Source organism: Cuculus canorus, chromosome 11 (assembly GCF_017976375.1).
Source record: "Cuculus canorus isolate bCucCan1 chromosome 11, bCucCan1.pri, whole genome shotgun sequence".
Lineage (NCBI taxonomy): Eukaryota > Metazoa > Chordata > Aves > Cuculiformes > Cuculidae > Cuculus > Cuculus canorus.
The window spans coordinates 6,796,913-6,824,910 of record NC_071411.1 but is presented as its reverse complement, the minus strand read 5'-3'; the positions used below and the strand labels follow the sequence as shown (position 1 = coordinate 6,824,910).

The window sequence follows — 27,998 nt, the reverse complement described above, 5'->3', positions numbered from 1 at the left end:
TCCGCCGTGTTTACATCCGGCGCCACTTCCGCCTCCGGCTCGGCTCGGACCGATCCCCTGCGGCCGCGCTCCGTTCTCCGCGTCAATGCGGCGCCGCCGCCCCGCGGCCTGCCCCGGCCATGGACACCAGCGACCTCTTCACCAGCTGCAAGAAGGGCGACGTGAGCCGCGTGCGGTGAGACGGGACGGGCTCGGGGGGAGAAGAGGGGGGGCGGGGGTAGTTCCTGGTATCGCCCCCCCGTGAGCCTGAACCGCTTTAATCGGTCCGGAGGCGCGAGGGGCAGCCCGGCCTCGTCGTGCCGCGTCCTGCGTTTATTTACCAGCAGCCCTGCCCGGGCTCCCCCGGGCGCTGAGGCAGCAGTCTCGGTGATACCGAAAGTGCCGGGAAATAAAGTCTCTAAGAAATAAAGTCTCTAAGACTTTATTTGGAGTTTTAGAAAGCGAGCAGCCTTTATCAGGGCTGGGCAGCACGAGGCAGTGATCTCCATCGATCGTGTGCAGTCTCTTCTCCAAGCGATAGTACAAGAGTAATAGTCATTAAAATATTTAGAGACTTTGTGCTGTAAACTGTGGTAATATCTCTGAGAAATGCTGGACTGATAAATTTCAGGTTATCTTGCTGACGCTGGAGCAGTGTGGCTTAGCTGCAACGATTTCAGATCAGGAGCCAGCTGGGCTGCTCGTCTGCAGCGTGAATGCATGTTGTAACGCAAAGGCCCAGAGTTTACAACAGACTTCTGTGCTGCTTCTCCTAGTTAGATGATAAGACTTTTCTTCACCTTTTGGTCCTACTTAATTCTTCTAGCTCCCAATGTGTGGATCTTCCCAAATGACCAAAGAGCCTCTGTTTCAAGGTGCTTGCTGATGAAGGATGAACAGGTAGATGGATGAAATCTGGAGAATGTTGTTATCAGTTGTGTATTGATGTTAGGTTAATTTATTGCAAGCAGTAAATTGCAGATTTGCTGTAGAAGGAGGTGGCCTTGCAGAGATTTAAGATGATCAGCCTAGAAGTGGTGGTGGAGAAATGATCAGTCTGGAGATGCTGTCAAAGCAGAGAGGACAAGTTGTCCATGTGGAGGTGAGTAGAAAGGAGCTGAGTTGCTTGGGATTTGTCATGTGGTCAGAGGAAGCTGAAATTTGAAGGAGGAAGGATAGAGGGAACAAAAGGGACAACTGATGTGGATAAGAAAAAAACTCTGGAGAACCTTTGCAGAGGCTGAGACTTTTACGTCAGTTAGGAGAGGTGTTTGTTTGAATAGTTGGCGACAGGCTGTAATAGGACCCGGGCTATGTAGGAGGTTTTTGTGCAAGGCTTCTAAAGGTGCCAAAGAGTGAGTGTTGGTGGCATTTGATACAGCCTAAATGTGCAGGACAGGAAAGTGGCAGAAATCAAGAGCAGTCTAAAGTGACACTGATGTTGTTTTGTTACTTGTGGCAGCAAAAGCTACAAGCAGGATGGGAATCGAGCCTTGGCCTTGTACACTTGGCCACTTATTTGTAAACTTAATGCTGTGAGCATTGTAGGAGAATGTGAAAGTGCTGCTGAAGTGCTCAGGCTTCTTTTGTGATTGCCGCCCTGTAAGAGGTCGGTAGGAGGTGTGTTTGATTCCCCTCTTTCTCTGTGTGCCCCACTTAAGATTGAAGGGAGCTGTCAAGCTGCGTTGCATAATGTCATTCTTCAGGTCAAGGATTTGACTGCTGCTCGTCCAGCCATAGCTGACAGCTTCCCAAGTGGAATGCAAGATCTTGTCATACCTATGGAAGTTACACTACAAACTCAGTTGCATCTTTTGAAAGAGGAGAATGTGACTGAGTGAGCAGCTGCATGAAGTTATAACTTTGCTCTTCCTTTTCTTCCAGATACCTTCTTGAACAGCGAGATGTGGAAATTAATGTCCGTGATAAATGGGACAGTACACCTCTGTGAGTCCTGCAGCCTAAGAGGGCTTGCTGGGTGGGAGGGGAGGGCTTTCAGGGCTCTTTTGCTCTCTCCGCATCAGCAGCTAGGAGCACTGTTATAAAATATCCCAGGTTCTGCTTTTTGTGAAATTTGGCTGCGTATTTCTGCTTCTCTTTTCTGTGGGTGCTGTGCTAAGTCTCTCTTCTCTCCCCATCTGATTGATGCTTGCTGTAGCAGTGCTCAGGAGGGTGGTTATTTTTGTGACCAAATTACCTGGATTAAGCAGTCTGTTCTTGGCCTGATTAGGTTTTTGCCCCTCAGTCTTTGGCACAGTAGCATGACTTGGTTCGATGACGTGCAAAGTGGCTGTGGGCTCATGGTCTGTCTGGGAAGGCTGTGAACATACAGTAGGTAATGAGGAATCCCCAAGTTGATACTGAAGAAGGTGATGTGAGCTTTTTACCTCCTCACATACTGATTCCAAAGCGTATTTAGACATCTGCAGTGTATTTAGAGTACAAAATAACTTCGTGAAGTAAAGGCAGACCAACATTTGCTGTTGCAGTGCAGGTTACAGGATTTTCCTGGTTTGTAGGACAATTTGAGGTCGTTGTGAAAGAGAATCATGAAAGGCTTAGATTGTGAAATAGAAAGTGAAACTCATTGTAAGCAGGGCTTTGTGGGTTGGATTTGCTCTACATCTGGCGTGGGTGCTGTTCCCTTGTTATCATAGAGTGCAGCAGTCAGACTGACAACAGAAGGAGCAGAGAGTGTTTTTGAGAATTCAGTGGAATTGCTGAGTGCCCATGAAATGAACTCTGTTAAAATGAGGATGGATTTTGCAGCTGGTGGTACAACAGAATATGCTGAACCTTGAGACGATGCAGGGACCTTGAGATCTCCTTGCAGGACAGCAGTGCCTAGGAGTGCTGTTCTTAGTCTGTTGCTGCGGCCAGACTTCTACGCTCTTCAGCAGGAGTTCCTCATCCTATGAGGAGTCATCTTCCAGGCTTATCAGGGCTGGCTCAGTGCTGAGGTCTGCGTGCTGTGGTGTGCCCAAACACTGAGTATTGCTTCCTACTATATCTCTAATTTTCTTTCTTTTGTTATTGTCAGGTATTATGCTTGCCTTTGTGGACATGAGGAGCTTGTACGCTATCTTCTAGCTAATGGTGAGCCAAATTGTCCTGATTATGGGTGCAATAACTTTCTCCATACTGCTCTGTAGGGATTGTATATCCTTCTAGCTGTCCCTTGTGGAAACTTCTTCTGTTACAACCAACCATCTGATCAGTGATCTCAGGCTGCAGTGGGAGCCCTGGACACACTATCATGGTCTTGAGATCAGAGCTGATGTTTTGCAAGGGTGTGTTGCTCTTGGGAATATGCCGATGTAAGAACTGTAGTTCATCGGAAGAACTGTCTGTGTAAAACTTTATTGTACTCTTCCCACAGCCTTGCTTTGTAAACAGGACTCGAAGATGAAATGCAAGGGCTTTTACTAACCTTAGACAAAGCAAGACAAACTCTTTGGGCAAAGTGCCTTCCCATTTGGTTCCCAATACATAAATTCCCTTACGTAGTGGTGGTGTTCTGTGTTCAGCCGGAGGAATCAGAGTGCAGAGTCAGATCTCAAAAGGTTTGTCTCTTCCACTGCATTCAGAGCATCTTAATCAACCACTTGTGTGATTCTAAAATAGTAAAATGCAAGTGTAAAATCCAAATTTCTACTAGACTAACCTAAAGAGGGATCTCTTGCGTTGTGAAAGACGGAAATGCCTTTTAGGAGGAGCTGTTAAAAGTCCAATAAGTGATTGCACTCCTTGTACAGTGAGACTCTTCTTCCCAGAGCACTGCTGGAACCATACTGAGAGGCTTATTACCAGGATCAGTTTAAATGAGTCATGACTTCTTCAGAAAAGGATTTTGCAGTGGGAGAATAGCTTTAGGTTATTCGCATGTAAGTGGAGCCGAGTTTTTCTGAATATGCTCAGTAGCATAGGGGATCACAGTCATATGTCACCAAGCAGAAGTCATACTTATTTAGCGACCAAGATGTGACTCTTCCTGCGAACGTGTACCTGTGATCATTTTGCAGGAGCAAAATGTGAGGCAAACACTTTTGATGGGGAACGTTGCTTGTATGGAGCTTTGAGTGATGCCATACGACGTCTTCTAAAGGAGTACAAACAGATCACGGCAAAGTGCATGAAGAGAGACTACTATGATGTCTTCCTGCAGCGGTAAGCAGATGAAGCAGCTCCAAGTGCAATGCATTCTGTCATCCTTCCTTAGCTGTTAACCTGGATATTCAAACTCTCTGTTAAGGACAGATTTGAAAGGCAACTCATCCAGTACCCTATCTCATTCCTAGGAACGTAGAGCTTCCTAAGGGATGTTCCTTTGTGCCCTAAGGAATGACTTCCAGGTATGTGGTACTGAAAATATAGCCTTCAGTGACTTAGATACAGACACCAGAGCCTACAGAAGGCTGATCTTTCTAATGCAGAAGCATTAGACTGTCATACTTGACTGTCAGACCAAATCAGATCACTAAAACCAAATCAGTGACTTAGGATAATATGACAACTGAAATTAAGTTTCAGGCCTGAAGCGAAGCCTGCAAGCTGAGGTTTCTAGCAGTGATAATAGTTGTCTTGTTTCTGAGAAGGAGCACCTTAGCAAGCCTCAAACTGACTTATAGGGACAGTGCTTGGTTCTTTCTTTTTATTCATTAAAATGTGTCAGTTTTAAAATGTTTCTGAAAGTTGCCTGTCAGACCTTGTAGCCTTAGCCTGGAGCTTGAGCAGAAGCCTGACTTCTTCTAGGAGTAAAGGAAGTGTCAGTCTTTTCTTCTTGTGGTTTTTCTACCCTGATGCTATTACACAGACTGTTTTTTTTTCCCTTCCTATTGGACTGACTTAAAAAAACCCACAGACAATGTTTCAGCATCTGTCTTTCTGTCTTCAAAATTGGAGAGGGAATAAGTCCTAGAAAGATTTGACAATCTTCCCATTACTAGAGAATTGTAATTTCTGAAGCTGTAGGGAAAGGAGGAAGGAAACTAATTTACCTGAGTAAAATCAGATTCGGACTTCAAGGGAAGTAGAATTTTGCAGGGCAATTTATCATTCCTCTGCTGAGTTTGTGGCTCAGATGATGCAGGGTTGAGTGCATGTGAAAACTAAAATGTGCTGTTTTCCACTTCTCCTTCCAAACAGACCTTAACATTAAAATTGAAACAAAAGGCAGCAATGTGTATGTGTAAAAATAAACACCTGACTGCTTCTATTTTGTTTTGGGCATGACACCAGTCGAAAGTACATTCTAGTGGCAGGAGACTAACATCAGTGTCCAAGACCCTGCTCTTGACATCATCTCCGTGTATGACCCCACACCTTTCTGTGCACCGGTCCTACTCTCTAGGAGGAATATGATGCCTGATGTCTGCTTGATTTGACCTCTTGGGGATGTTTTCAAGGATGTATATGCAAGGGGTGATGGGCATTAGGAAACACTGGTGGCAGTTGCCATAAACTCTAGAAGTAGCAATCTTGTTTTTTACCCTTTTAGAGAATGAAGGTATAGGCATGCAATCGCTAGCAAGGCTTCTTCTCTGATGTGGTAATTGCCTGCATTTCATGCCTGTAGCATCCTTCCTTCTTCTGAGGGTGGGTGACACCAAGTCCTTTCCCATTTGCTGCATGGTTAAACCGTGCACTGACAGTGCCCATGGAGCAGGAAGGTTATACCTTACTTTGTAGTGGGATAATTATTTTGGGAAGTGTGTACTTCTGTAGGGCTTCTTGTCATCTGACTATTTAAAAGCAAGATCAATCCTTAGAGATGTGTTTCATGGACAACCAGTTCCTCTCAAAATTTGTTTCCTGTGTTCAGGGGCTCACCTGAGGCAGGAAGGTTTCATTCTCCAGCTTTCCTCTTGCACTAAGGAAACCTCTTAGAGTCATTGGAGGGAGTGAGGGATCCCAGTCTGGGATGCAAAGTGCCAGCCCCTGTGCTGGCCTTGTGACTGAGCAGGGATAGGCTGAGATGTCCAGAGGTATTTGTTCGGTTAGACCTAATTGTACCATGTCCCCACTCACTTTACTCCATTCTCTCCATTCTCACTCTCCAATGAATGTCCTCTCTATTCCTTACAGGTTGCTGGAACAGGGTTACCGAAGCGACATTGTTTTCATTGTTCATGGCAAATCCTTCTGTGCCCACCGCTGCATTCTCAGCGCTCGCAGTGCCTATTTTGCAGAAATGTTTGAGACCAAATGGAAGGGGAAGAACATGATAGTGTTGAAGCATCCGCTGGTGAGCAAGGCTGTGCTTCCAGATCTTTCTTTTCCTATTTCATCTGGGTGAGAAAAGTGAATAGGCAGGACAGTTTGAGGGTTAAATTCCACAGTGAAAGTGCCTGAAGTTTAGAATGACCCTAGTGAAGTTGAGGGGCTTGTGAAGGCACTTTATGCAGTAAAATAACATTTTACTTGGATAACAAAAGGCTGTAGACTGCGTACTTCCCCTTTGTTCCCTCTGTCACAGGCTCAAACGTATCTTAATTAATTGTGGTGGCAAGTAGCTATTGCCATCTGCCAGCTGCATCATGGCTCCTCTGTGGGATGAGTTGAGTCTGTCTAATTCCTGGTGGACAGGTGGTCTGTAGTAAAGACACCACCTCCATAATTGGCATTAATTGAGTCTCTTTTGTTGCCTTTGCAGCAGGAACTAAATAGGCCATAAGTGCATTCCATCTATTAATCACCAATGCTCTGGCATATGTTTCTGTAGCTTGAATGTGGCTGTGCAGAACCTCTCATGGCAAACATACTTCCAGGTTTTGAGGACATTAAGTAATGTCTTTCCTTTCTCTTTGTACAAGAACACAGCCTTCTCCTCTTAAATCAAGAAGAGGGGTTGGAAATGTTTACAATCAGTGAAAGACTGGATTTATAGGGCCCTATTACAACTGTGTCTTTGGAGCACCTCCATTAGTCAGGTCGTGTCCCCTAGGCACATGGATTAGTGTCAGTTGATACATTTCAAGAGCTAAGTAAGGTGGAGTGGCAGCATTAGTTATGTGAGGAACAAGGAAATCAGATGCAGTGTCTGAGTTGCTATTCAAGTGGTTCTTTCAAGTTGTTCAGGATCATGTTATATGCAGCCAAGTTTCAGGCTTGTTATTATTAAGTGCCTGGGAATTCTAAAGGTAATTTTCTTATGTTTTATTTTAGATTAACCCAGCAGCCTTTGGCTCTCTTCTGCAGTATCTGTACACAGGTAAACGACTTACTGTCTAGTGTGTGTATACATGGCTGGTGGGCAGCTGTCTGTGCCTCTGTTATAGCACTGTTGGGGTAGCAAAGGCTTGCAGACAGCCGTGTTTGGGTGCGTGAGTTGCCAACACTTCCTCTCTGCTGGCAGAAGGGAAGAATGTGAACAATCCCCAGCTCTTCCAAGTTGTTTGTACCTTTTGCCAGTTGTTGTCCTGCCAATAACTACACAGTCAATTAAAAAAAAGTCAGTTTAGGTTGATGGGTTGGATGGATGTGGAGAATGTATTTTTAACTTAAGGAAGGTAAATCTCTCATCTAGGATAACAGTCCCCTGAGCTGGTAAAAAGCCAGCTTCCCATGTAAGAAGACTTTTTCAGTCTGACAGACCCAAGAAGAGTGTGCTGAATGATTTGACTACTTTCTAATATTTTTCCTGAACAGAAGTTGGTCCTAAACCTTCTATGAAAGTGCCAAATGTTGTGGAACATACTAAGTGCTGAACTATTTCAGGCCAGGAGGTGGTGCCAGAAAATAACTTTATCTTCGAGGCTTTCCTTCCCTAGTCCAATGTTTTCAGAAATGTTCCTTGCCACGTTTTCTGTGATGGTAGAAGATTCTGGGATGACAGCTCATGAGCCTAAAGACTTTTCTCATCCTAAGCTAGACAGCCAGTGGTGACAGTCATGCATACTGGAATTGTGCTACTCTCTTTTTCTTTTCTGAGGGAATTACTTGTCCTTTATATAAACCCGTTCAGTCTTTGGTCTCTTGAATGAAGCTGTTAGGGTAGGCACTGGAAGGTGGCAATGTGAATTAGATGCCAAGCTGAGATTCGTCAGAGTGGTGAGTGGTGGGGTTCTGGGTCTTAGCTTCTTGGACTGAGTTGTAACTGGATGATGAAAAGTGAGGCAGAGTGTCTAATTACTGAATTTCTGTACCGTCAAGTCTTCAATGTTTGGATTTTGCCATTTTTACACCGAAGTAGTATGGGTTAAAAGAGCTGGCTGCATTTCTTCTTGGCAGGTCGTCTTGATATCGACGTAGAATATGTAAATGATTGCAAGAGGTTAGCCAAGCAATGTCGTCTGCAGGACCTCATAGATGATTTGGAGACCAAATGTAAAAAAGTCTATGAATTCGGTAAGCATTTTACTTACTGTTGTTTCTGCTGTGCCTGTGTGTGCTTCCAAAGAGGAAAGCGTGATGGTGGATGTTTCGTGGTGCCCTTGGGGCTTCCAGAAAATGATTCTGTTATGGAATTCCTGTATTTGCATGGTAGTTTTCAGTCATTAGCTCTCTGTAGGGTAGCTGTAGCCATTTCCAACATGTGCATATTTATCATTTATATTGCCTGTTTTCATTATAGTAGAGCAGCCATGGCAGCAGGACGGGTCGTTCAGCAGAGAGCTTGTTTTAAGTCTCTGGGGAGATAAAATATCTACAATTAAAGTCCTTTCCTGCGTTTATTTGACCCTTAAGCAAAGTAAAATGTTTGATATTTGGCTCAAAATGGATGCAGAAAGAGATATTAACATTTTTTTTAATGGCAGAGAAATATTTCTGAAAACGTGTGTGTTTATAACACATGTATATTCCTAACCTTAAATGACGCAATCCTCTTATTTAAGGGCTTTTTGTTATATAAAGAGCTTGTGATCTAATCATGACATCAGCTTATTGCATGAAAACAAATGGTTGGAGTTTAATCATTCATCTCCTTTAGTTCAAGCTAAAGGACATGTGAAGAAGAATCAAAACAGTACAAGCAGGGCAAAACAGTGTTAGTCATTAAGTAGGAAAAATTATCTGGTAACAAAACCTGCAGGCTGAAAACATATGATTCTCATTTCATGCTCTGAGTTAACTCTTTCACTTCAGTCAAGTTAATTTTTGTTTGAGAGGAATATCAAGTCTATAGCTTTTAAGTCAATAGCAGCTTCTCCCTCGATCTAAGATGTAAGGATGTAGCTCCACTTTTGAATTATGAGTTCCAGTTATTCAGCCTCCTGAAGTTGCAGGACAGATAAAGGCAATACTTCTGGCTCAAGAAATTCCTCATCTGCAAATCACAGGGAAGATATTGCCATGTGTATGTCCCCCCATAGGAACGTGCAATGTTTTGTTGTAGGAGCAATACTAGGTTACTGTAGTACAGCTGTTCCCATGTAGACCAGGGTGGAAGCCCTTATATCATGGGTGCTGTATCATACGTCTTACCTTAGCCATGTACACACAAATGTAAGCTTGCTTCTGAAGAGATGAGAAATGCATTTCTTGGTTTCTTGCTACAAGTAGTGTAAGATACTGGTTTGTGTATTAAATAAGGGGTGGAAAAGGGGAGTGGTAGTGAATACCATGACTAGAAAGTAAAAACTACTCTGACAAACAGGTAACAGTATTATCTTGTGGCTCTTTTGATATCAGAGTAATACACTGAGATGCCAGAGATTTTTTTTTTTTCTCCTCCTGTTTTTTCATGTTTTCTCCTCAGGTCTAGCAGAGACTCTGGAGGTGACCGTTACATCTCAATACATCAAGTTAAAATCTCATATTAGATTGTGGGAGGCAAATTAGGTGGATAGTTTACTATCTGTTTGAAGTCATTGCCTAGGATGTCATTGGTGACCTAAAGGTCGTGAAGTCCAGTGGTTAAATTTGTGAACTGCAAAAACGCTGACTTCTCGGTTGAGTTCAAAATTGGCAAATGGTGAAACAGTGCTTCAGGTTGGTTGGAAGTTTCAGATACGAGTGCCACAAATGTGATGATACAGACTTCCTGGATGGCATCGGTCAACTAATTTTACTTCTGTGTTCTTTGAGAGGGAGCAGTTATTCTTCATGTCTAAGGTCTGACAGAAGACATAATCAATGAATGGTGTAAAGCACTGATAGAAGTGCTAGACTTGATTTTATTTAGACAAGTTGGATTCATGTGAATAGATGGAACTGCTGGTAGGTCTGTTAAATGTTTGTTTCTCATTTTAGATCTCGTGGAACCTGATTCTCCAGAAAATAATACATACAAGAATTATAGAAATTAAAAATTGGAATAGGTCTTAGATCACATCATGTCTAGCACTTGATGAAGCATTGCTGTTCCTTCTAGTGTGTTAGGAATCTCTGCTTTTGCAAAGTGCTTTCTGTGGAACAGACATCTGATTCAGGTCTGCAGGGCAGGGTTACATCTTGCATCTGTAGTGTAAGGTTGAAACATGCTTAATAAAATGGTATGAACTCGAGTCTGTGCAGCTCCAGTGGATAATTGCAGTCTCTGCGATCTCATTATCTAGAATTAATCAGCATTTTAAAAGCACTTAGCATTTTGGCATGCATAGACAGTAGTTTAGGGAAACCTTGAAGAGAATGACCCAGTGCCTTCTGTTGCACCTGAGATAGACTTGAGTGTGAATGCTTGCGTATTTTCCCTTATGTGTAGATTGTGGCTATAAAAGAAAAAAAAATGTTGCAGTGTTTGAAAGAGCTCAGACAGGGTTTGTCCTTATTAATCCATAATACTTCGTTTGGAAGTGGGGGTGTTCAAAAAGAAATGTTCTGCAGTTAATTCTACAAGTTTTAGGTCAAAAGCATTGAGAGCAAGTTCTGTGATGCTTGCCTTCATTGTGGAGCCACTGGATGTACGGAATCTGTGGTTAGACGTAGTTGTGGCTTTGAGAGGAGGATGTATAAAGCAAAGCAGTTATTCAAATGTGACGTCATTTTGGAAAGGTTTGGGTGATTGATGGGGGGGTTGTGGCTTTTATTTTTTTGTGGTACACTGGATCAATTGAAATGAAAGACTACAAAGAAGTATTGAGCAGTGGAAATGCAGGCAGCTGATGAATTGGTAGGTGGTGTTCAGTGCTGTACAGCTGGGCTAGACTGGGAAGAAAGAAAAAATTCTCCATTCTCAACTGTAGCTGCGTTGTCCCCTTCAGCTTCTTGCTTTGTTTATGTTGCACTTTTCAGAAAACCCTTCATTTCTACTTTGGAGAAGGTGATGGTCCCTTCTTGCTTGTAGAGACAGCTTATTCCTGTTCTGTCACTTTGATTTTTATTGCTTCTGTTAGGAGAGAGTTGCTTGTGATGCCAAATGCTGTGCTCTTGGATTTGAGAGATGCAGTGTCTGAAATGTCTCACGATACAGATGTGCTTTTTGGACAAATATCTCTTCTTTCCTCTCACTACAAAAGTGCACAGATGATGCTTTGTAGATCCCAAGAGAAGAACTCTTTCCTTTGACTGCTGCTTAAAACTTGCCAGGTCCATTAGCGCTTACAGAGCCTGATTGATTTGGTGACTGTTATAATAGGCATCACACAAATATAAATGATTCTCTCTGCCGTAAAGAATTTCTAATTGCACAGTGAGAAATTTCCTTCTCTCACGCTGATCTGTAAGTAGATGGGACTCTTTGAGAAAACACACTCAGTCTTGTTTGTGCTGGTGCCAGGTCTCCTCTAGGCTTATTTACACTGGAAGTCATCTATCTGAAGGTAGCATTTAGTGCTAATGGAGCAGCCTGCCTCCTTGGTGGTGTAGCTCCGTGTGTAGTAATGATGGTACCTTACTGTCTTATATTGGTAGATTATCTTTCCCTTTCCAGTATCTTTCTGGGATATTCAGCCTGTTTGAGGTAAAGTGATGTGGATCTGAAGGGTGCAGCAGCAATGTGGAGGAGGGGGCGGAGAACTTGTTTCGTGGCACATCGTGGTCTTGTTTCGCCCACGGTCCAATGGAGTCATCTGATGGAGCTCATGTAAAGCCGCGCAAAATGTCAGGAAAAATGAAGTCTTAGGGTGGGGTGATTCACCTGCGAGGGGTTTAATGCGGTGAATCATGCCTGTCAGAAATTCTGAATGCTTCAGCGTGAAGCCGCTTAACTCTTTTGTCCTTGAGAGTTAACTCTGCGTCTCTCTTGTTCCCAACAGCATCTCGAGCCTGCCTCACTTTGCATTTTTCACATGCTTCCCTATATGCCAGAGACTCTTGAATGGCTTACACACTCCAGTCCTCACTCCAAAGCATGCTGAGCTGAAAACAAACCTGGGGTAGTGAACTGTGGGAGGGAGGTGGCCAGAAAGAGGAAATGCTGCCCTGGTAGCAGTATTGTAACATGATAGTTGGTAGCGCTTTGGGCTGCCGCTGGTTTGAAGTGAGGGGTCTTGGCTTTGTTGACCCCCACAGCAACTTTGCTCATAGCAAGACCACAGAAGTATGATTGTGTATTTTGCCTCCCCTTTATTAGGCTGATTAATTGTCTAGGCTGTGTAGGCAAGACACTTTTTCTGATGCGCTAGATCTGACAAAGGCAAATGAAGTTGCCATCTCTGTATGGTTTATTTGATCTCTTTGGTGGTAGTGATGCTTATTTGCAGAGAACACAGGCATGCTCCGGAGTCCAGGTGTTTTGGGGGATCTTTGCACTTTGAGGTTCTACAGGTAAGAGAGTAGAGGACAGACTCTAGCACAGAACTTATTACCTAAACAAGAATAAATCCCTTTGTTCCCTTGAGTGAAGTTAGGATGGCACAGCTGAAATGGGATCTATGAGAGCATGTGGCGGAGCAGAGAGGCATGGAAGCAGCTTTATTTTAACTGAATGCTTCCTGGCATGGGCTTCACCTTAAGTGGCACTGTCAATGGTAGGGATGTCTGGCTGGGGAAGACATTGTATGAGTGGCTCCTGCGGGGATCAGGAGCAGCCTGATCAGTGTTCATCAACTGTGATTGATGACAAGGATTGCGGAGAGCATGTTGGGCTTCAAATATGCCTATGGCAAGTTTGTGTTTGCCACAGCTGATATTCCAACACAAGGAATCAAGTGGAGGTTTGAGAAGAGACAACAATGCATGCATCCGCTTCCAGCCCTGCTCACAAGTTGTACTGAGGGGTGCTGTATGCCTGTAGGAATCACGTGTGTTTTGCAGTAAGAAGCTAAATAGCAATAGTACTGGTGTTTCCTGGAGTGTCTTTCTTTTCTCTAAGAGGAAGAGAATGTTTGTAGAGGAATTTAGGCATCTTTGCTCTTGTTTTTTTTTTGCTTCTTCCAGTCTCTTCCAAGCCAGGGACCTGTGTGAAAGTGCTGACGATTGAGCCCACAGGTAACTGCCGGCTGCAGGAAGATCTGGCTCTTCTAGCAGACTGCGCCCTGCCAGCTGAACTGCGGGTAGGGAGCATTTATACTACTTCTGGACTCTGTGGGGCTGTGGTATGTGTTCACACACGTTCAGATACGTTTTCTCCATTTGAGTTTAGTGCTTGCTCATTCGCTGGTGCTCCAAATGCCAAAAACCTTTTATTGCTTTGAAATACTGTAGAATTGTTTAATGAGGCTGCTAGTGCCTTTCCCTTGGATTTTTTTTCCTACAGCAAGGATCTCTGTAAACAAAAGCATTTCCACGCAGTTGGTGGGCATTTCCCTATTGACTACAGTGGGACAAGAGTGAGGCCCAACTCTTTTTCTTTCTCTCTGCCATCCTTCTTGAGTATGAGAATTGTTTTGTCAGCAGGCATTGGTACCCAAAGGGACGTAGAGATGGAAGATGGCTTGCTGAGCTTGCTTGCTAGGAACTGACACTCTGTAGTGAGAGGTGCTTTCAAATCCTGAAAATATTTCCAGCAGATACGAGAGTCCCTCCAAAGCAAATTTAAGTTGACTGGCAATAGATTTGCTTTTTCAAAACTGCATCTTGTTGACCCTTAGAAATCGCCCACAGGCTGATGATCACTATATTAGAATACCGTCAAAGTTATTAGTTAGTTAGGCTAAGATATGTGAATCTTCAATCCCACTTGCAAGAAAGCAGGATAAACACTAGTTGTCTTCAGTCTCCCCATATCTGTTTTTTTTATTAATTATCAGCAGATTCACTTTGATCTTATGTCTGTCCCTTTTTTCCTCTGTCATATCAACCACTGAATTTAATAACATGAACTAATTTTAGGTGGCGGCTGCACCCAGAGGTTATGTGACTGAGTGATGTGGCAAAGTTTATTGCCTTTTTTCTTTTTGTCCTCTGCTGAAGAGACCTGCCTCGTGCAGAGAGCGTGTCTAGGTGCCTGTGTGTGGGTAAAGTTTCTACCTGTAATAAGCCAATGTGTTTTGTGCTGGCTTTAGGCAGGCATGCTGAGCACTTTTATAGAGGGAGCTTTTCTCTGTTGAGGTTCCGTCTACCAATGCACAGATCTTTCCTCTGTAACCTGCCTCCCCCAAATAACCATGCATTTATTTGTGGCTTTCCATATGCTTTTCTGTATGTTTGCAGGCTTTAAAGGGAGGTGATATTATAGGTAAGATTCAGGTTTGCTTCCCCAAGAATTAAAAAAAAAAGGATCATGAGCTCCAAAACAGTGAGATTTACATAAATTTTAAGTCACTTCACAAATAAGACTAGTGCTTTCTGTTTGATTGTTTCTTGCCAGACCTTCCTGGCAGAATCCTGTCAGGTTAAGCTTTTCTTCTCAAGGGTTAGAAACGCTCTCATTTTAATGCTTTCATACACAATAGGAGGTGGAACAAAAAATATCAAACTTGGAATAATATAGTCATCTGAGAGCACCGTGAATTCCTCTGTGAACTGTGGTTTTCTTGCTATATTCATAGGTCAAAACGAAGGCAGTTACGGCAGCATTAGACTTGTTATGGCTGTGAAGGTGAATAGAGCATGGACACATACCTGTTCACTAAAGAATTTGTATGCCTTGCACAAATGTGAGTGGTTTGTGCAAGCCGGATAAATCCTAAAAGATTCCTTTTCTCTCTCTAGGTCTTTTTTTTTTTGTTGTTATTAACTTACAAAGAATATGTGAACAAAGCTCTTCATCTTATTGCTATCTGTATCTCATACTAATATTTGGAAATAGTTAAATTCTGAGTTAAGCATCTTTGTTCTGGGACAGAGGAATTGCACATCCTTGTTCTTGCAGAGTTTGATGCCATTTAAGGAATAGTTTACAAACTATGTAACCTAAAATGTCAGGGACAACTGAATGGTCACATAGGAACATCGGTCTTCTCGAGAGAATCATGCGTTTTTTTCAGCCTGTGCTGAGCTGCTTCACTCCATGTAATGCCATATTACGTGTAATGGAGATCTACACGACTTTGTTTAACTAGAAACAGTTTGCATGTAATATCTTTGATACTTGAAAGATGCAGAAAACTCTATGCACCTTAATTTCATAGTTCAGTAATATTTCATATACTAAAATAATAATTAACATTTGATAGCCAGTCACATTTCTTTATTAGTATCTATTATTTGAACTCATAAACATGTTTATAATCTTGGTATTTTGTTTCTTATTCCTGTCTGTACTTGAAAGCTTTTTCAGTGTTTGTTTTTGAAAGTGTGGTTGTTGTCTCTATTTTGTTTTAAGCTAGTAATGGCCGGATATTCCTGACCACAACAGCTGCTTCTTTTGTTTGCTGCAATAAAATTTAGCAGTGATAGATTTAAGTGAAATACCATCAAAAGCCAGGCAACTGTCAAAAACCATGTGGCTTTCCACTGTCTGTCTGCCCAGCTCTTCATCTCCTGTCTGCCAGATGACCTCTGAGTTAGAGACTCCAGGCTTCCAGTATATGAGACTGTAGGCACATCGTTTCCTTGTAGCCAGTTTTTCATTACCTTTTAACTGAAACCTTTTTTTCCAAACCAAGATGAGATCAGACTTAAAAGGATCAGAGTTTGCCATGAAAGAAATACTGTTCTCTCCATCTGTATTGACTTTTGGCGTAGCTGCAGAAAAATGTGACCATTTGTCACTTTTGGAGTAAAGCTAAATCTTGTAAGGTGTAGAAAGAATAGTTGGAAACAAGTAGATGGGTTCCGTCTTGTCTATCTCTGCACCTGTATAGTGTGGTTGTCCACAGCATTCATTTTTGTGCTTTGCTTTGGCCATTTAGCAGGGGCAGATTAACTGAACTGTTTATAACATGCTTGCAATTTTTTTTTTTTTTTATCCAATCTACTTGCATCTGGTTGTGTCCTGGTAATCTTCTCTTGGATCACTAACCTCTGTATTTTGCCTTGTAATTTATTTACAGTTTTCTTGGCCAAGGTACAAATTGCTGCTGATGATTTGTTTTGTATGTCTTTGCCTCCAGCGACATTTCTATTTAAGTGCTAATAGCAAATTCATAGCAACAAAGACGTGGTCCTCCACATGCGATGGCTGGAAGATCCTGTGAATGTTCAAGCGGTCTTAATGCTACAGAGGTGTTGAGAATATTTCTGTATGGTGAATGAGATATTGTGAATGTGTTTGCGCCTTGTAGGCTCGACTGCTTGTCCTTCCTGGGCAACATACTTAACTTTGGCAGCTGTGCTTTGCCTGCACAGGGATATGCTGAGGAGGTTGCCTGAATGGGAGGGTGGGAAGGATAAGCCAGTTTTCTGCAGGGAGACCCTGAAAAGCAGATGAAATTCCTCAGGCGTGATAAGGAAGGAGAGTAGAAGTAGTAGTGGTTTTAAAAAAAGAGTAAATGGGAAAATTGTGCAAAGCCACTTTGTGCTGAATAGGAGAGACAAAGACATGAACCTGCTTTTGTAGTAGGTATTGGAAATGACCTTGTAGGTCTGAGCATCTGAGTGGGGACCAGACGAGGCTAAAAGCAGGAAATTGAGCACAGATGAGTCTGTAATTCAGAAGACAAACTCTGAGAGAAATGAAACTCTACATCCATTCCAGAGGGATGAACTCCTTTTAAAGATTTACCTTTGGAGCAAAGAATGGATGCATTTAGATATGGAGTTTGTCTCAATTAAAATTCTTGTGCTACAAATAGTGTCATCTTATTGAACTCTGTTTTCCAGGTTTATTTTACCTGTAATGTGCCTGCAAAGTTGTAGCCTTGAAAATCATGTCAGAGTTTATAGGAGAGGACGTGGAAGCTGTGGGCATAAGGTGGAGATAGCAGCAAAGCAAACAGAGTGAGCAGTTGGATCATGACTACTGGCATTTGTAATAGGATGCCTCAGAGAGTGTGGCTGCAGATTCCAGACCAAAGTTTGTTCGTTGACTTGAAACATAAGTCACGGATAACAGCAAAATAGTAGCCTGAAGAGTCTACAAATGGGACAATCTGAGCTCATCTTCAATGCTGGAAGCACTCTTTGTGTTAAATAGATCAGGTGAGGAGTGCTCCCTCAATTGCCCAGTCTCTTCTGGGAGAGGAGTTCTCTGATGGGGAAGGAATAAGAGGGGAGAGGTGCTATGGAGAGACAGCACTACTGTGACAGCCATCCGCACAATTTGAATGTCACTGGGCTTATTCTGCTGTAATTAGTACCAGAAACTGCCAAGTGTTGCTGTGGACAGACAAAGAGCCTGGCAAAGTCGTCCAGATTGCCATGTTCAGTGGTGATATGAGCTTTTGCCAGCTTGGTGCTTTGCCACATCCTAGAACTTTTGTGAGAGAAACCTGCTGCATGTGAACTGAGCTTGGCTGAGAGCACCAACCCAGTGTGTTGCCGTCTGTGTCTTTGTTTAGTTTGGGAGGGAGGAGTCATCTGGCTACTCAGTAAAGCTGAAAGTCCACTGCTTTCAGTTAGGAAGGAGGCAGGCATGTTGGAAATGGTGCTTAGGTAGCCTGCGGCTGGGAGACTGATTTTCACTGCCAGCCCAGGGTTTTCCCAAGTGCAAACTTGGGATGTCACTTTCCTGGAAGAGAGATAGCGGTAACAAACTCCTCAGATCAGGCTGTTCAGTGTTGGGAAAGCAGGAACCAGAGGAAGCTTTTATTTACAGAGATTAATTGACTTGGTTACATAACTGTAAATATAAAATTTTCTATGATTTAATTACCTTGTATGCAGAGTAAGTTGAAAGTGAAAATATTTGGAAGTATCACTTTAAAATAACAGAAGGCCAACAGATTTTTGTGTGTGTGCTGTCTTTGTTGGCGTGTGGGATGGGGAGGAGGTGTGTTGCTGTTAAAATAGTTCACTAGAATATTAATACTGCAACAGAACTATCTTTGGCTGCAAATCCAATCTAAAATGTGCTTTAGAAATGTTGGATTATTTGAATGAGGCAGTAATTATAGCCAAACTGTTTCAAACCAGTGTATGTATCTGTGTAATCTGAACATTACTACATCTACCTGTATATCTACAAGGTAGAGGTTTAGTCCTAAGGTCTCATATGGTTATAATACCCTCTACACGAAGTAAATTTCACCTCCACTTGGTTATCCACTTTGTTGGTTGGTCCAGAAATGCTTTCCAGAGGTGTGCAAAGGGCCAGGAAGTTCCCATGGGTGAGGAAGGCAGCTGTAACTTGCACCAGGAATATCTCTATCAGGAGTGCAAGGGCTGCAGTTCCTCACGTTAGAATCTGTTCAGTGTATCTCTGCTGCTCTGCACTGTGCTGAAGATATCTAGTTGCTTCTGGGAAGGCCAGGAAGTCAAAACTTGCTACTCTGAGTGTGTTTAAAGTGTGAATGTTAAGGGTTTTTTTTATTTCTCTTTCTAGGTTGGTTTTGGAGAGTTGCCATTTGACAGCACTGACAACTTTAACAGTTGTCCTGATGTGTGTTTCCGGGTGGCAGATTACAACTTTTTGTGCCATAAGGTATGTGCTTGTGCTATACTTTCTTCTCCTCCCTTTCTGCCATGAGCCTAGTCTACCCATTTCTCCCACTTCCCCAGTGCTGGATACACTCTGCAGACACAGCATTGCTTGATTGGCTGAAAAACTAAATTTAAGTATTTAACAAAATGGCACTTGTGAGCTCAGTGTCTGGAGAGGGGAATGTTTGATCTGCAAGTAAACAGCAGTAGGAATGGATTTTGAGATCCAAACTCAACTCAAACTCCTGTCCTAATGCCGTGCTACTTTTCAATCTATTATGTTTACAAATTGGTTTTGTTCTGAGGGTAGGCATGGTCAAAAATAAGGTATAGAAAAACGTTGGTGATGCAGCTTCAAAATATAGGGAGAGTTAGTTACGGAGTCTGAACTTCCGAAATATTTTTGAGCTGCTCTGACAGCTGGTTGGTAGTGCTGTTTGGCTTGGTGTAATAAGAAAGATGTTAGTATTCTGTTTTTAATTTCCAGGCATTTTTCTGTGGTCGCAGTGATTATTTCAAAGCCCTGCTTGAAGACCATTTCAGTGAGAGTGAGGAGCTGCAGACACAGCCCAGCATCCCTGTGGTGACTCTTCACAACATCTCAGAAGACATCTTCATCCGGGTCCTCTACTACATCTACAGTGATGATACAGAGGTGAGGCCAGCCATCGATCCCTTCCTCCTGTGCTGGTTCATTCTGGAGGTGTTCACCACTGTTTACCTACAGCATCTGGAGAGGAGTTTGTGGTTTCTTAAATCCCGCTGTCCTACTCTGCTATTTCACTTCTGTCTAAGGAACCCACACACTGAGATTTGTTGTTAGCCAGGCAGGGGTCTAGTTTACATGCATTGCGTTCAGGAAGCAAATCCATAATCTTTCATTCCCTAGCAAAAAACTGTGGAAATTAGATTACACGTTTGTATGTTGGCATGATAAATGCAGGGCTTTGCAGATTTCCCTCTTGGGCTTTGTGGAAGGATAAGGTGAGCAGCTGCCAGTAGGTGGCATATTGAACACATTTGGAGAATGTGGAAAGGTTGAGAGATTCTGCTTATTTACTCTTGGCATCATAGCCCACTCTTCCATTTGTAGCAAGTTATTATTTTCACTGTTAGTTATTGCTGAGGTGGTAAAGGTTCTGCTGGGAGACCAATACCTTGCTGTGCTCTGTATTGTAAGCAGTAACAAAATGGCCCTAACCCACCTAGTTTTCAGCCTAATGGTAGGTCTCAATGTTTAAGCAGCTTCCTGCTTTGGTTTTGTGGCAAATACTTTTCAGCAGGTCTAGCTACAAGAGGCCAGAACACATTCTGGCCTTAGGGCAGCGATCGGAGATGCCGCTGCACCTGGCAGTGTCACTTCCCCCAAGCAGTATTTGTGCTCCGGGTTAGGTGCCACATACGGAGAGTGCACACAGCTGTGACCTTGTCTTTGCTGATCTGTTCACCTCTGGGTAGCAGCAGAGAATGTGCGGTAGGGAGAGATGTATTTAGCAGGCAGCAAGGGCAGCATTGCCACTGGTATGCTGGAAAGCAGATCCATCACTTGCCTGCACTCTTCGCTCAGGCATGTGCTGGAAGGGCAGGCAGAGTGGGAAGCATGGGGTTGTATAGACCCTCCTGACCTTGTGACTGTGTTACAGCATAGTCCTGTTCCCTTGCACCTCTCTAGTCTGCCTCATCTCATGATGGCTCACAGAAAGGATATTTCCCAAGCAGACATCCCTTTCCAAGGGTTGTTTCAGCTGCCCCGCCTAGATGTGGAACAGGAAACAGACAACAAAAAATGGTGTGTAGGAGTTGAAAGGGTCTTGGCCGTATGTTTTCTATGCAGGATGGTATCATCACGGAAAGTATCTCAGATTTCAAACTGAGTGGCCAAGCTACAAGCTTCTGCAGAGACTTCATCTGTCGTGAAAAACTACCAGGGAAAATGGACAGGAAAACTGAGAAGTAGCTCAAGTGCCACACTTATGCGTGGAATATTCTCCCTGACCTGAATTTCTCCAGCAAAACGTCAGCACTCCCAATTCCACTTCTCTTTTTCCGAAGCATTAATGTTTTCTTTGCCACATAGTAGTGACAGCGCTTGCAGCTGGAGGAAAGACTGTACAGAGGACAGAAAGGGTTCCAGGCATAAAGAGAAGTTGCTGATCAGTGTTTGTGTGGGCTCAAGGGGAGCTTCTGGAGGAATATTTGCCAGGTTTGTCTTTGGTGAAGCAGTTGGGAGCTGTTGCCATCAATACTGCTGACTTAGATGCCTCCAACTTGTGAAATTCTTCTAGCTTATGAAAGGACAAAGCAGCACTTGATTAATAACTCCAAGAGCTTTGTTACACCACTGTGGCACTATAGCATTGATGGCGTGCCTCTAATACATCTCGCATCCTCCCACACAGCTGTTGCAGGGTGTTACACAGCTGAGACATTTGCTGTGAGTAGTCTCTCCAAACACTGCTGTGGACAGCTGTAGAAGAAATAATGCAGCCTTTTGCAGTTGTCAGAGTGAGCAACCACATGTGTAGATGTGGACAGCAGTGGTTTTGCTGTAGAACAGTTAGCAGAGCAGTAGATTATGCCATATGAGAGTTACCATTCCTCAGTCTAGACTAGTGTGGATTGGTCTCTAGCTGCAAGTGATCTCGCCTCCTCCACAGGCAAGGTATGCTGCATCCTGCAGATTCACTGTTAAAATGAACCTGGGTAACTGCTCTTTGCACTTCACATTAGCAGGAACAGAACTGTGCAGAGAGAAGCTCTAGTTCCAGGTTAGTGATGCAGATGGCTGACTAAAATAGGGTTTGCCCAGCCAGGGGAGGGGACTGAGTGAAGCTGGAGGTGGTGTCTCCAACATTACCTACAGCATTTTTTTATCCTCAAATCTTTTATAAGGAACAAAAGTACCCAAGAAGGAAATGGGAAGGTGATTCTATAACTCAAGAGCCTGAAAATGTTAAAAGGCCAGTCAGAACAGTGTGAGCTCAAGCATCTGGTATGTTAATTCGGTTCAGTTTGAATGCGTGTTGAAGCTGCAGTATTATTTGATATGTGGAGTCTGTTCCTTACCTAGTTGAGCCTCACCTGTGGTTTATTTGCAGTGCAGTTTTCTGTCCTTGAATGTATCTCTGCCAGTGAGGTTCTGCTGGCTGAGTTAGCAGAGCCTGTTTGAGGAAGGAACTTAAGAGAATTTTGCACATTTTTCACAAAATGGAAGTCCAGCAGCACAAAATGGGGAGAAGAGTCCTGGTGGGGACAAGGTTCTCTGTTCTGCCAGCCTGATCCATTTATGTCTTTGAAGGACTTAGAGTACTTCTGGCAGAAGCTATCTGTCTCCCTCCGCTGTCACGGTGGAACGTTTCTTAGCAGCCAGCTTTCAGCTGCACTTTAGTGTTTGAGCATTGCTTTGTGCTTAGTTAGAGGGTTAGCTGCAGCATGGCAAACTTATTTTGCACTGAGTGAGCTACCTCCACAGCATTTTAACATCCTCTGTGGTAACTGGGTGGAAGACCTAACCCTGAAAGATTGAGCTCCTGTCTCTCCACGGTACTGCTAACGCTTGTCTGGTAATGGACCAAACAACAGTTCAGGGAATCTCTGCTAAAGCAGAAGAGAAGAAGGCAGTTTGATAGGGACAAGTGAAGTGGGTAGGACTGGACAGTAATTCCTCTCTCTCCATTGCCAGCTGTCCCCAGAAAATGCCTACGATGTGCTGTGTGTGGCAGACATGTACCTGCTGCCTGGGCTCAAGCGCCTTTGTGGCAGGACCTTGGCTCAAATCCTTGATGAGGACAACATTGTCAGCATCTGGAGGATTGCAAAGCTGTTCCAGCTGACCCGGCTGGAGGACCAGTGCACGGAATACATGGCAAAGATCATTGAGAAGGTAGCAGAAACACTCTCTTCTGTTCCTTACCACAGGTGCCTGTAAATCTAATTGCACAGTGAGCCATAGATATAACAGATTTAATGGTTGTACTTTGGTCTGTAATAAATAGTTGCCCTTTCTTGTTTAATGTGCATCCTGAAAATTGAGCAGCAGTTAAGTAGAAAAGCACAGGGTGAGTTAGGACAGAGGATGAGCAGCATGGCAGTATCTGATGTTGCTCCAGTAAGCCAAATGCTGGTGGCTGTCTAGCACATCCCTATGGACTGCCCAAAAAGTTTGGGAAGTGCCGTGGGCAGGTGACTTTCACTGAGCTTTCAGCTGCCATGCCCAGAGCAACAAAAGTGTTGCTTAAATACACCAGCTGCAGCCTGGAGAACCTAACGGGGTGTGCAGGGAAGCTGTGCAGGAGCTGGTTTTCAGTGTTTGTTGGAGGGAGTTTGTCCTGGCATAATGATGTATAAAAGAGTAATCAATGTGATCTCTGCACTCCTCCAGGATGACAAATCTACCAGCAGGGGTTTCCACAGGGGAAATTTGGCCGTCGAACAACTAGAAGTAATGAATCTAACACTGAAGTTTTCTTTATGGGGCTCCATTTAAGTGTAATCCTGAGTAATAGCCTGCACTTTCAGGACTTGTGGAGAATTATTAGTTGTTATATGGAAGGATAAACTAGGATCTATAAGGTGTTTTTTTTATCTTGAGACAGTTTTTTTATAAATGGCTTGTACAGTTCATGTGGGAATGTAACATTTTCACCTGCAGCTTGAATGGTGTGAAATTCTTTTTGTCCTGTGAAAACAGCGAAGGAAATGATTCTGGGGCTGTTATTGTGTTCAATGCATGTCTTGGGGATGATAGACACATCAGCATGCACCCAGATTCTGGCATCTGAAAGAGGAATTTGGTTTGGAAGCTGATGAATATCCCAAGTAGTGATCAGGCAGGGTAGAGCTTTGCTTGTGTATTCCCCTTGGGTTTCCCTTCTCTAGTGTGAGTGGGAGGCCTCGGACCCAGCACTGATGCTGTGCGTTCCTGAGGGTGTTGACACAAATGGAGCCACCCCAGCTGTTTAAACATCAGCAGCTGCCAGCATCTGTGGAGATGCACTGATGATGGCAACAGGGAGAGATTTTGGCAGTGTGCATAGCATAGAGCACAGCTCGGCAACCTGCTGGTCCCAGGCACAGTTTGGTAGCATAGACAGACAGAAGCTGCCTCTCACCCTTCAGCACACCACATGTTCCTGGGGAACTCGATGCAAAATCATTCATGAGTGACCTGATTCTGTCAAGTTGGGTGCAGAACAGAGCAGCTGCTTTGCTGTGATCTGCTGGTTGGCTCTTGGTGGTGGTGTGGCTGAGAGCCATAGTGGGGATAGAGTTTGTGCCTCCCAGTTCTGAACTGGGCATGAGCACCTGCTGTCTTGCCTGTTGAAAAACATTTCTCAAAAGTGTCTGGCAGTATCTCCTGGTTCCCGCTGGAGAGCCATTCTGGAGGGAATGTTGTGTACATTCATGTGCCCCAAGACCAGAGGTATGAATGCTTAGTTAGTGAGTATCACAGTGCACTGTTAGATGTGCAGGTTGCTTACAGTTATGGTCATTTATTGTTGGGGTATTACTGTCTCCTTAGGATGAATGGCAGGATGCATCTCCAAATGGTGTCTGTAGAAGAAGCTTTGGATCTCCATGTACCTTTAGCATTCCCTTTTCTTCTGTGGGATCCCTCAACAGTGGCTGAGCCCGTTATCCCAGCCTTTTACATCCCTTTACCTGTTACCTTCTCCTCCTAATGGTTCTCTTTTTTTCTCCCCTGTTCAGCTGGTAGAATTGGAGGAGTTTGTGGCCGCTGTGAAGGAGAATGCAGAGGCTGTGGAGGAACGGCAGGAGACTGATTCCATTCCTCTGGTCGATGATATCCGCTTCCACATCACCAGCAATGTGCAGACTTACAGTGCCATCGAGGAAGCCAACCAGAAACTTGAAGCTCTGGAAAACCTCTTGGCCAGTATAGGGCTCGAATGCTGATGTGTGCAAACCTTGCCTGTCATATGCAGCCTGCGTAGGCCACACTGGGTTGGATCAGAGTGCAAGAACATCCCAGTCTCTGAATGTCTCTTTACCCCTTCATTGTCCTGCTTCCCATCCACTTTCAGGCATGGTTTCTTTTTAATTTATTTATATCTGGACATTTGCATGTCTGGTTTGTGTTTGGTTTTATTTTGTTTTTGTTGCTTCTTTCAGAAGTAGCTCCCCAAGCTCAGCGCAGATTGATAGCTGCTCCTTTGTGCGATAGGATGTGCACAGGAGACTGCAAGCTGCTGGGGGTGGTAAGGGAGCTGCTCTGGGGCACTGGCTGCTGCCTGATGTTAGGACCCATCCTGTTCTGTAGCCTGAGAACGCACGTCTGAAACTGGTTCATGCCAGGATATTGGTTGAATAGCCACCAGCAGAGGATGAAAACTGGATTAAACTCTCCAAGTAAGTATGGTGGAAGGAAGGTGGCCCTTCTTTCACTGTCAGCATTATAAGATTAGCAAAGATGTGCAGTGCTTCCTTAACAGGAATACAGGAATACTAGGTATGTGGAAAGCACTGTCTTCACCTGCTATTCTAGTTTCTGGATGAAAAAAACCCCAAAGTAAATTCTAGGTCTTCCCTAGCTTTTCATTGCATTGAAGTGCTCAGAATTTAAACGCTTTGCTTTCTGAACAAACATCATTGGGAATACAATAGAGACCAGAGTCATTCCGTTTTCAGAAAGCAGTGGCTTTCAATGCATAATAAAGGGAGAGCACCAGTTTTCTTCCGAACAGAGGAATGAAACACCTTCTTCTTGGAAATAGCACTTTTACTTTCTTTATGTCCATTGTGGTAGAGCAAAACTGACTTGCTGGTGGGTCAGGGAGGAGGGGTCACCAGAAATCTTTTTTAAAAGGAAAAGGGGCCTTTTGGGTCTCTCATGGAGCAGCTGTCCCACTCGTCAACCTTCTGGCTTCGCTCAGCCTTGAGCCTTGTAGCTTCATTGTTCTCCAGGAAATTCACTGTTTGTACTAATGATTGTTTTTGAATCTGTGTTCTGCAGTAGGTCGCGTTATCTCGTGTTGTCTCCCTAGACTGCTAATGAGGGTAATAATGTTCTTTCTCCTTGGCACTAATCAGCAGGCATACCCCTGCATAAAGCTTGCCTTGCCAGATAGGCTGTCCTCAGAGCTGTTCATCTCCAGAATGGTGTGTTATGAGAGTCTTGGGTCTCCAAGGCACAGGCCAGCGTACTTTGCTGTGCTGTGAGCTGGGAGAAGAGGTGAAGGACATAGAGAATCTTGCACTGCCGTTACTGGGGTGCCATTACTAACACATATTGTCACTTTGGTCGCTTTGTGAGGCAAGAGCTTGAAGTAATATGTCAGACATGCTTTTAGTGTTTGAGGTGGGAACTGGGCACAGATCCTCTGCAGCTTCAGGGTGTTGTTTTCTGTGATGGTAGTGGTGCTTCATGTGGATAAGGAAGGTATTTGGAGATTTCAGTGTTTAGCAGGGACTTGCTTCAGGTGTGGATGTACTGGAAGGATGGGTTTTTCTTCTTTGCTAAATCTCACCTGGTAAGAGACTGATGCTCTCACACCATGTGAGAACTGCAGCCTTGGTGCCCTTGCTCAGAGCATCTGCCTGTACCTGGCATGTGGTGAAGCTGTTCGCATGTGCGTGGGCAGGCTTTGGACACCCCTTGCACGAGGCAGGCTGCATTCCGTTGCAGTGAGGAGAGGGTGCTGGGATGTGGCCGCTGTACTCAAGGGAAGCTGGACTTCAGCAAAATCATGTGTCAGGATTGAATTGCACTCAACGAAAGCTGGGGCCAGAGCTGGTGGCACAGGAATGAGGTGCATTGGCTTAACTGGACCCCAGATATTCATGTGTCATCTGTGTTTAACTGGTTTCTCTTGCACAACAAGTCCCTTTTGGGCAGGGGATGGTGACTGCAGGGCTGTTCAAGCAGAGTGTGCTTCAATTTTTTCTGTATCGAAAAAATTGAACTGCAGGGAGTTGTTGTGGTTTGTTTTCTGCAGCCATATCAGGGTGAGGGAAGAGGATGTGTCCCAGCAGGGGTGTTTTGCTGTATGGAAGCAGGGAGTGGCAGAAGTGTGCTTCTGTTTGGAGTGGTGACGCGGAAAGGAGCTGTTTGATTTGTGTGATGTACTTCAATGTCTGTCTCTAAACTTGGTGTGGCTTTGACAGGACTGCCAAAGAGCCTAGCACAACTTGAACTGATGAAGACATCTCGGTGAACTTGAGGAGGGGAAGGCCTATCAAGAAAGCTTTAATAATTAGTCCCATATATTTTAGGGAAAGAGAGGTAGAAGTAGAACTGCCTGTTTTCTTGCTCAGTGGAGTGTCAGGCTCATGAAAGCCTGCTACAGAAACCGATAGCTTAACCCAGCTGGTTCAGTTCCCCTGCATTTCTCCTCCCCTTATGGCTGAAGATGACGCTGAACATAAGCAGGATGTTTAGTTTATCATGTACCCTCTGCTCCTTCTGCATCAATTCCACATTGGACATCTTAGTAGTTGGCTTTCCACAGCAGGGGTTATGACAGCCTTGCACAAGGCTTGCACGGAGCCACCAGAGAACAGAACATGGCCTTTGCCTTCTGCTTGTACTGAATGAGATGCAGAAAGAGGGTTACTGAGGAATGTGCTAATGCTTTTCTCTGCACATGCCTCAGCTGCTAAGGCAAAATGGATACTGGTGGTGGGCAAAGCAGGAGGAAGGCAGAGGAGGGGCAGAGGTGCTGGGATGCATTTTCCATATGGCTGCTCTTGAATAATTCCATTCCTGCGTCCTTAATCGTGGAGCAAGTGAGGCTGCAGTTGTACACGTGGGAGGAAAGGTCAGTGTGGCCTTTTGATCTGCCTCCCCAGTAGCGCAGTTCCATGTGGGCTGCCAAGCAAATGCCTCATCTGTCTGTGTGCATTTAGTGGTCACCTCTGTGAGCCCTCTCAGATTGTCCAATTACTTGGGGTCCTTTAACTCCCCCATCGTTTTTGGCGAAACAGGGCTATCGAAAAGCATGCATAAGCAGATGGTCAGCATTCAGGCAAGCTCTCTAATTAAGATAAGCCAGGTCAAAACTTAGATTTGAATTCACTTTACTCTTGCTGCAAATAATTTCATCACAAAATAAAAACCTTTTGATTTTTCTTCTGTTGCCATTGTCCTTTTTGTGTTGTTACCTCTGTCCTATTTTATTTGCCACTTGTTGAATTAAGAAGATTGTAAAAATTTATCAGAGGAACAATATATTTAAGAAGAAATGTGTAAGCATGTGTGCAGCAATAAAATAGTATAT

The 27,998-nt window shown here is 43.9% G+C and overlaps 1 protein-coding gene across 3 annotated transcripts; it reads left to right on the top strand.

Annotated features, from left to right (window-relative positions):
- Positions 1-3: 3 nt before the first annotated feature.
- Positions 4-27,998, top strand: ABTB1 (ankyrin repeat and BTB domain containing 1). 3 transcript variants are annotated; one of them, XM_054076148.1, is made up of 12 exons: positions 5-175; positions 1,864-1,926; positions 3,020-3,075; positions 4,002-4,146; positions 6,064-6,223; positions 7,144-7,189; positions 8,209-8,325; positions 13,237-13,394; positions 18,665-18,763; positions 19,250-19,417; positions 22,445-22,645; positions 24,472-27,998. In XM_054076148.1, exons 1-12 carry the CDS (start codon positions 120-122, stop codon positions 24,676-24,678), a joined length of 1,476 nt encoding a protein of 491 aa, XP_053932123.1. In that variant the 5' UTR covers positions 5-119; the 3' UTR covers positions 24,679-27,998. The 3 variants fall into 3 exon arrangements, with proteins under 3 accessions (XP_053932125.1, XP_053932123.1, XP_053932124.1); XM_054076149.1 differs by having other exon boundaries at positions 6-175; positions 13,237-13,352; positions 24,472-27,997; XM_054076150.1 differs by lacking the exon at positions 22,445-22,645 and having other exon boundaries at positions 4-175.

Excerpts from the sequence above, each read along its gene's own strand:
- ABTB1 (XM_054076148.1), top strand. The coding sequence starts at position 120 with ATGGACACCAGCGACCTCTTCACCAGCTGCAAGAAGGGCGACGTGAGC. Across the intron at positions 1,927-3,019 it reads AAATGGGACAGTACACCTCT|GTATTATGCTTGCCTTTGTG; the intron begins GTGAGTCCTGCA and ends TGTTATTGTCAG. Across the intron at positions 7,190-8,208 it reads TCTGCAGTATCTGTACACAG|GTCGTCTTGATATCGACGTA; the intron begins GTAAACGACTTA and ends TCTTCTTGGCAG.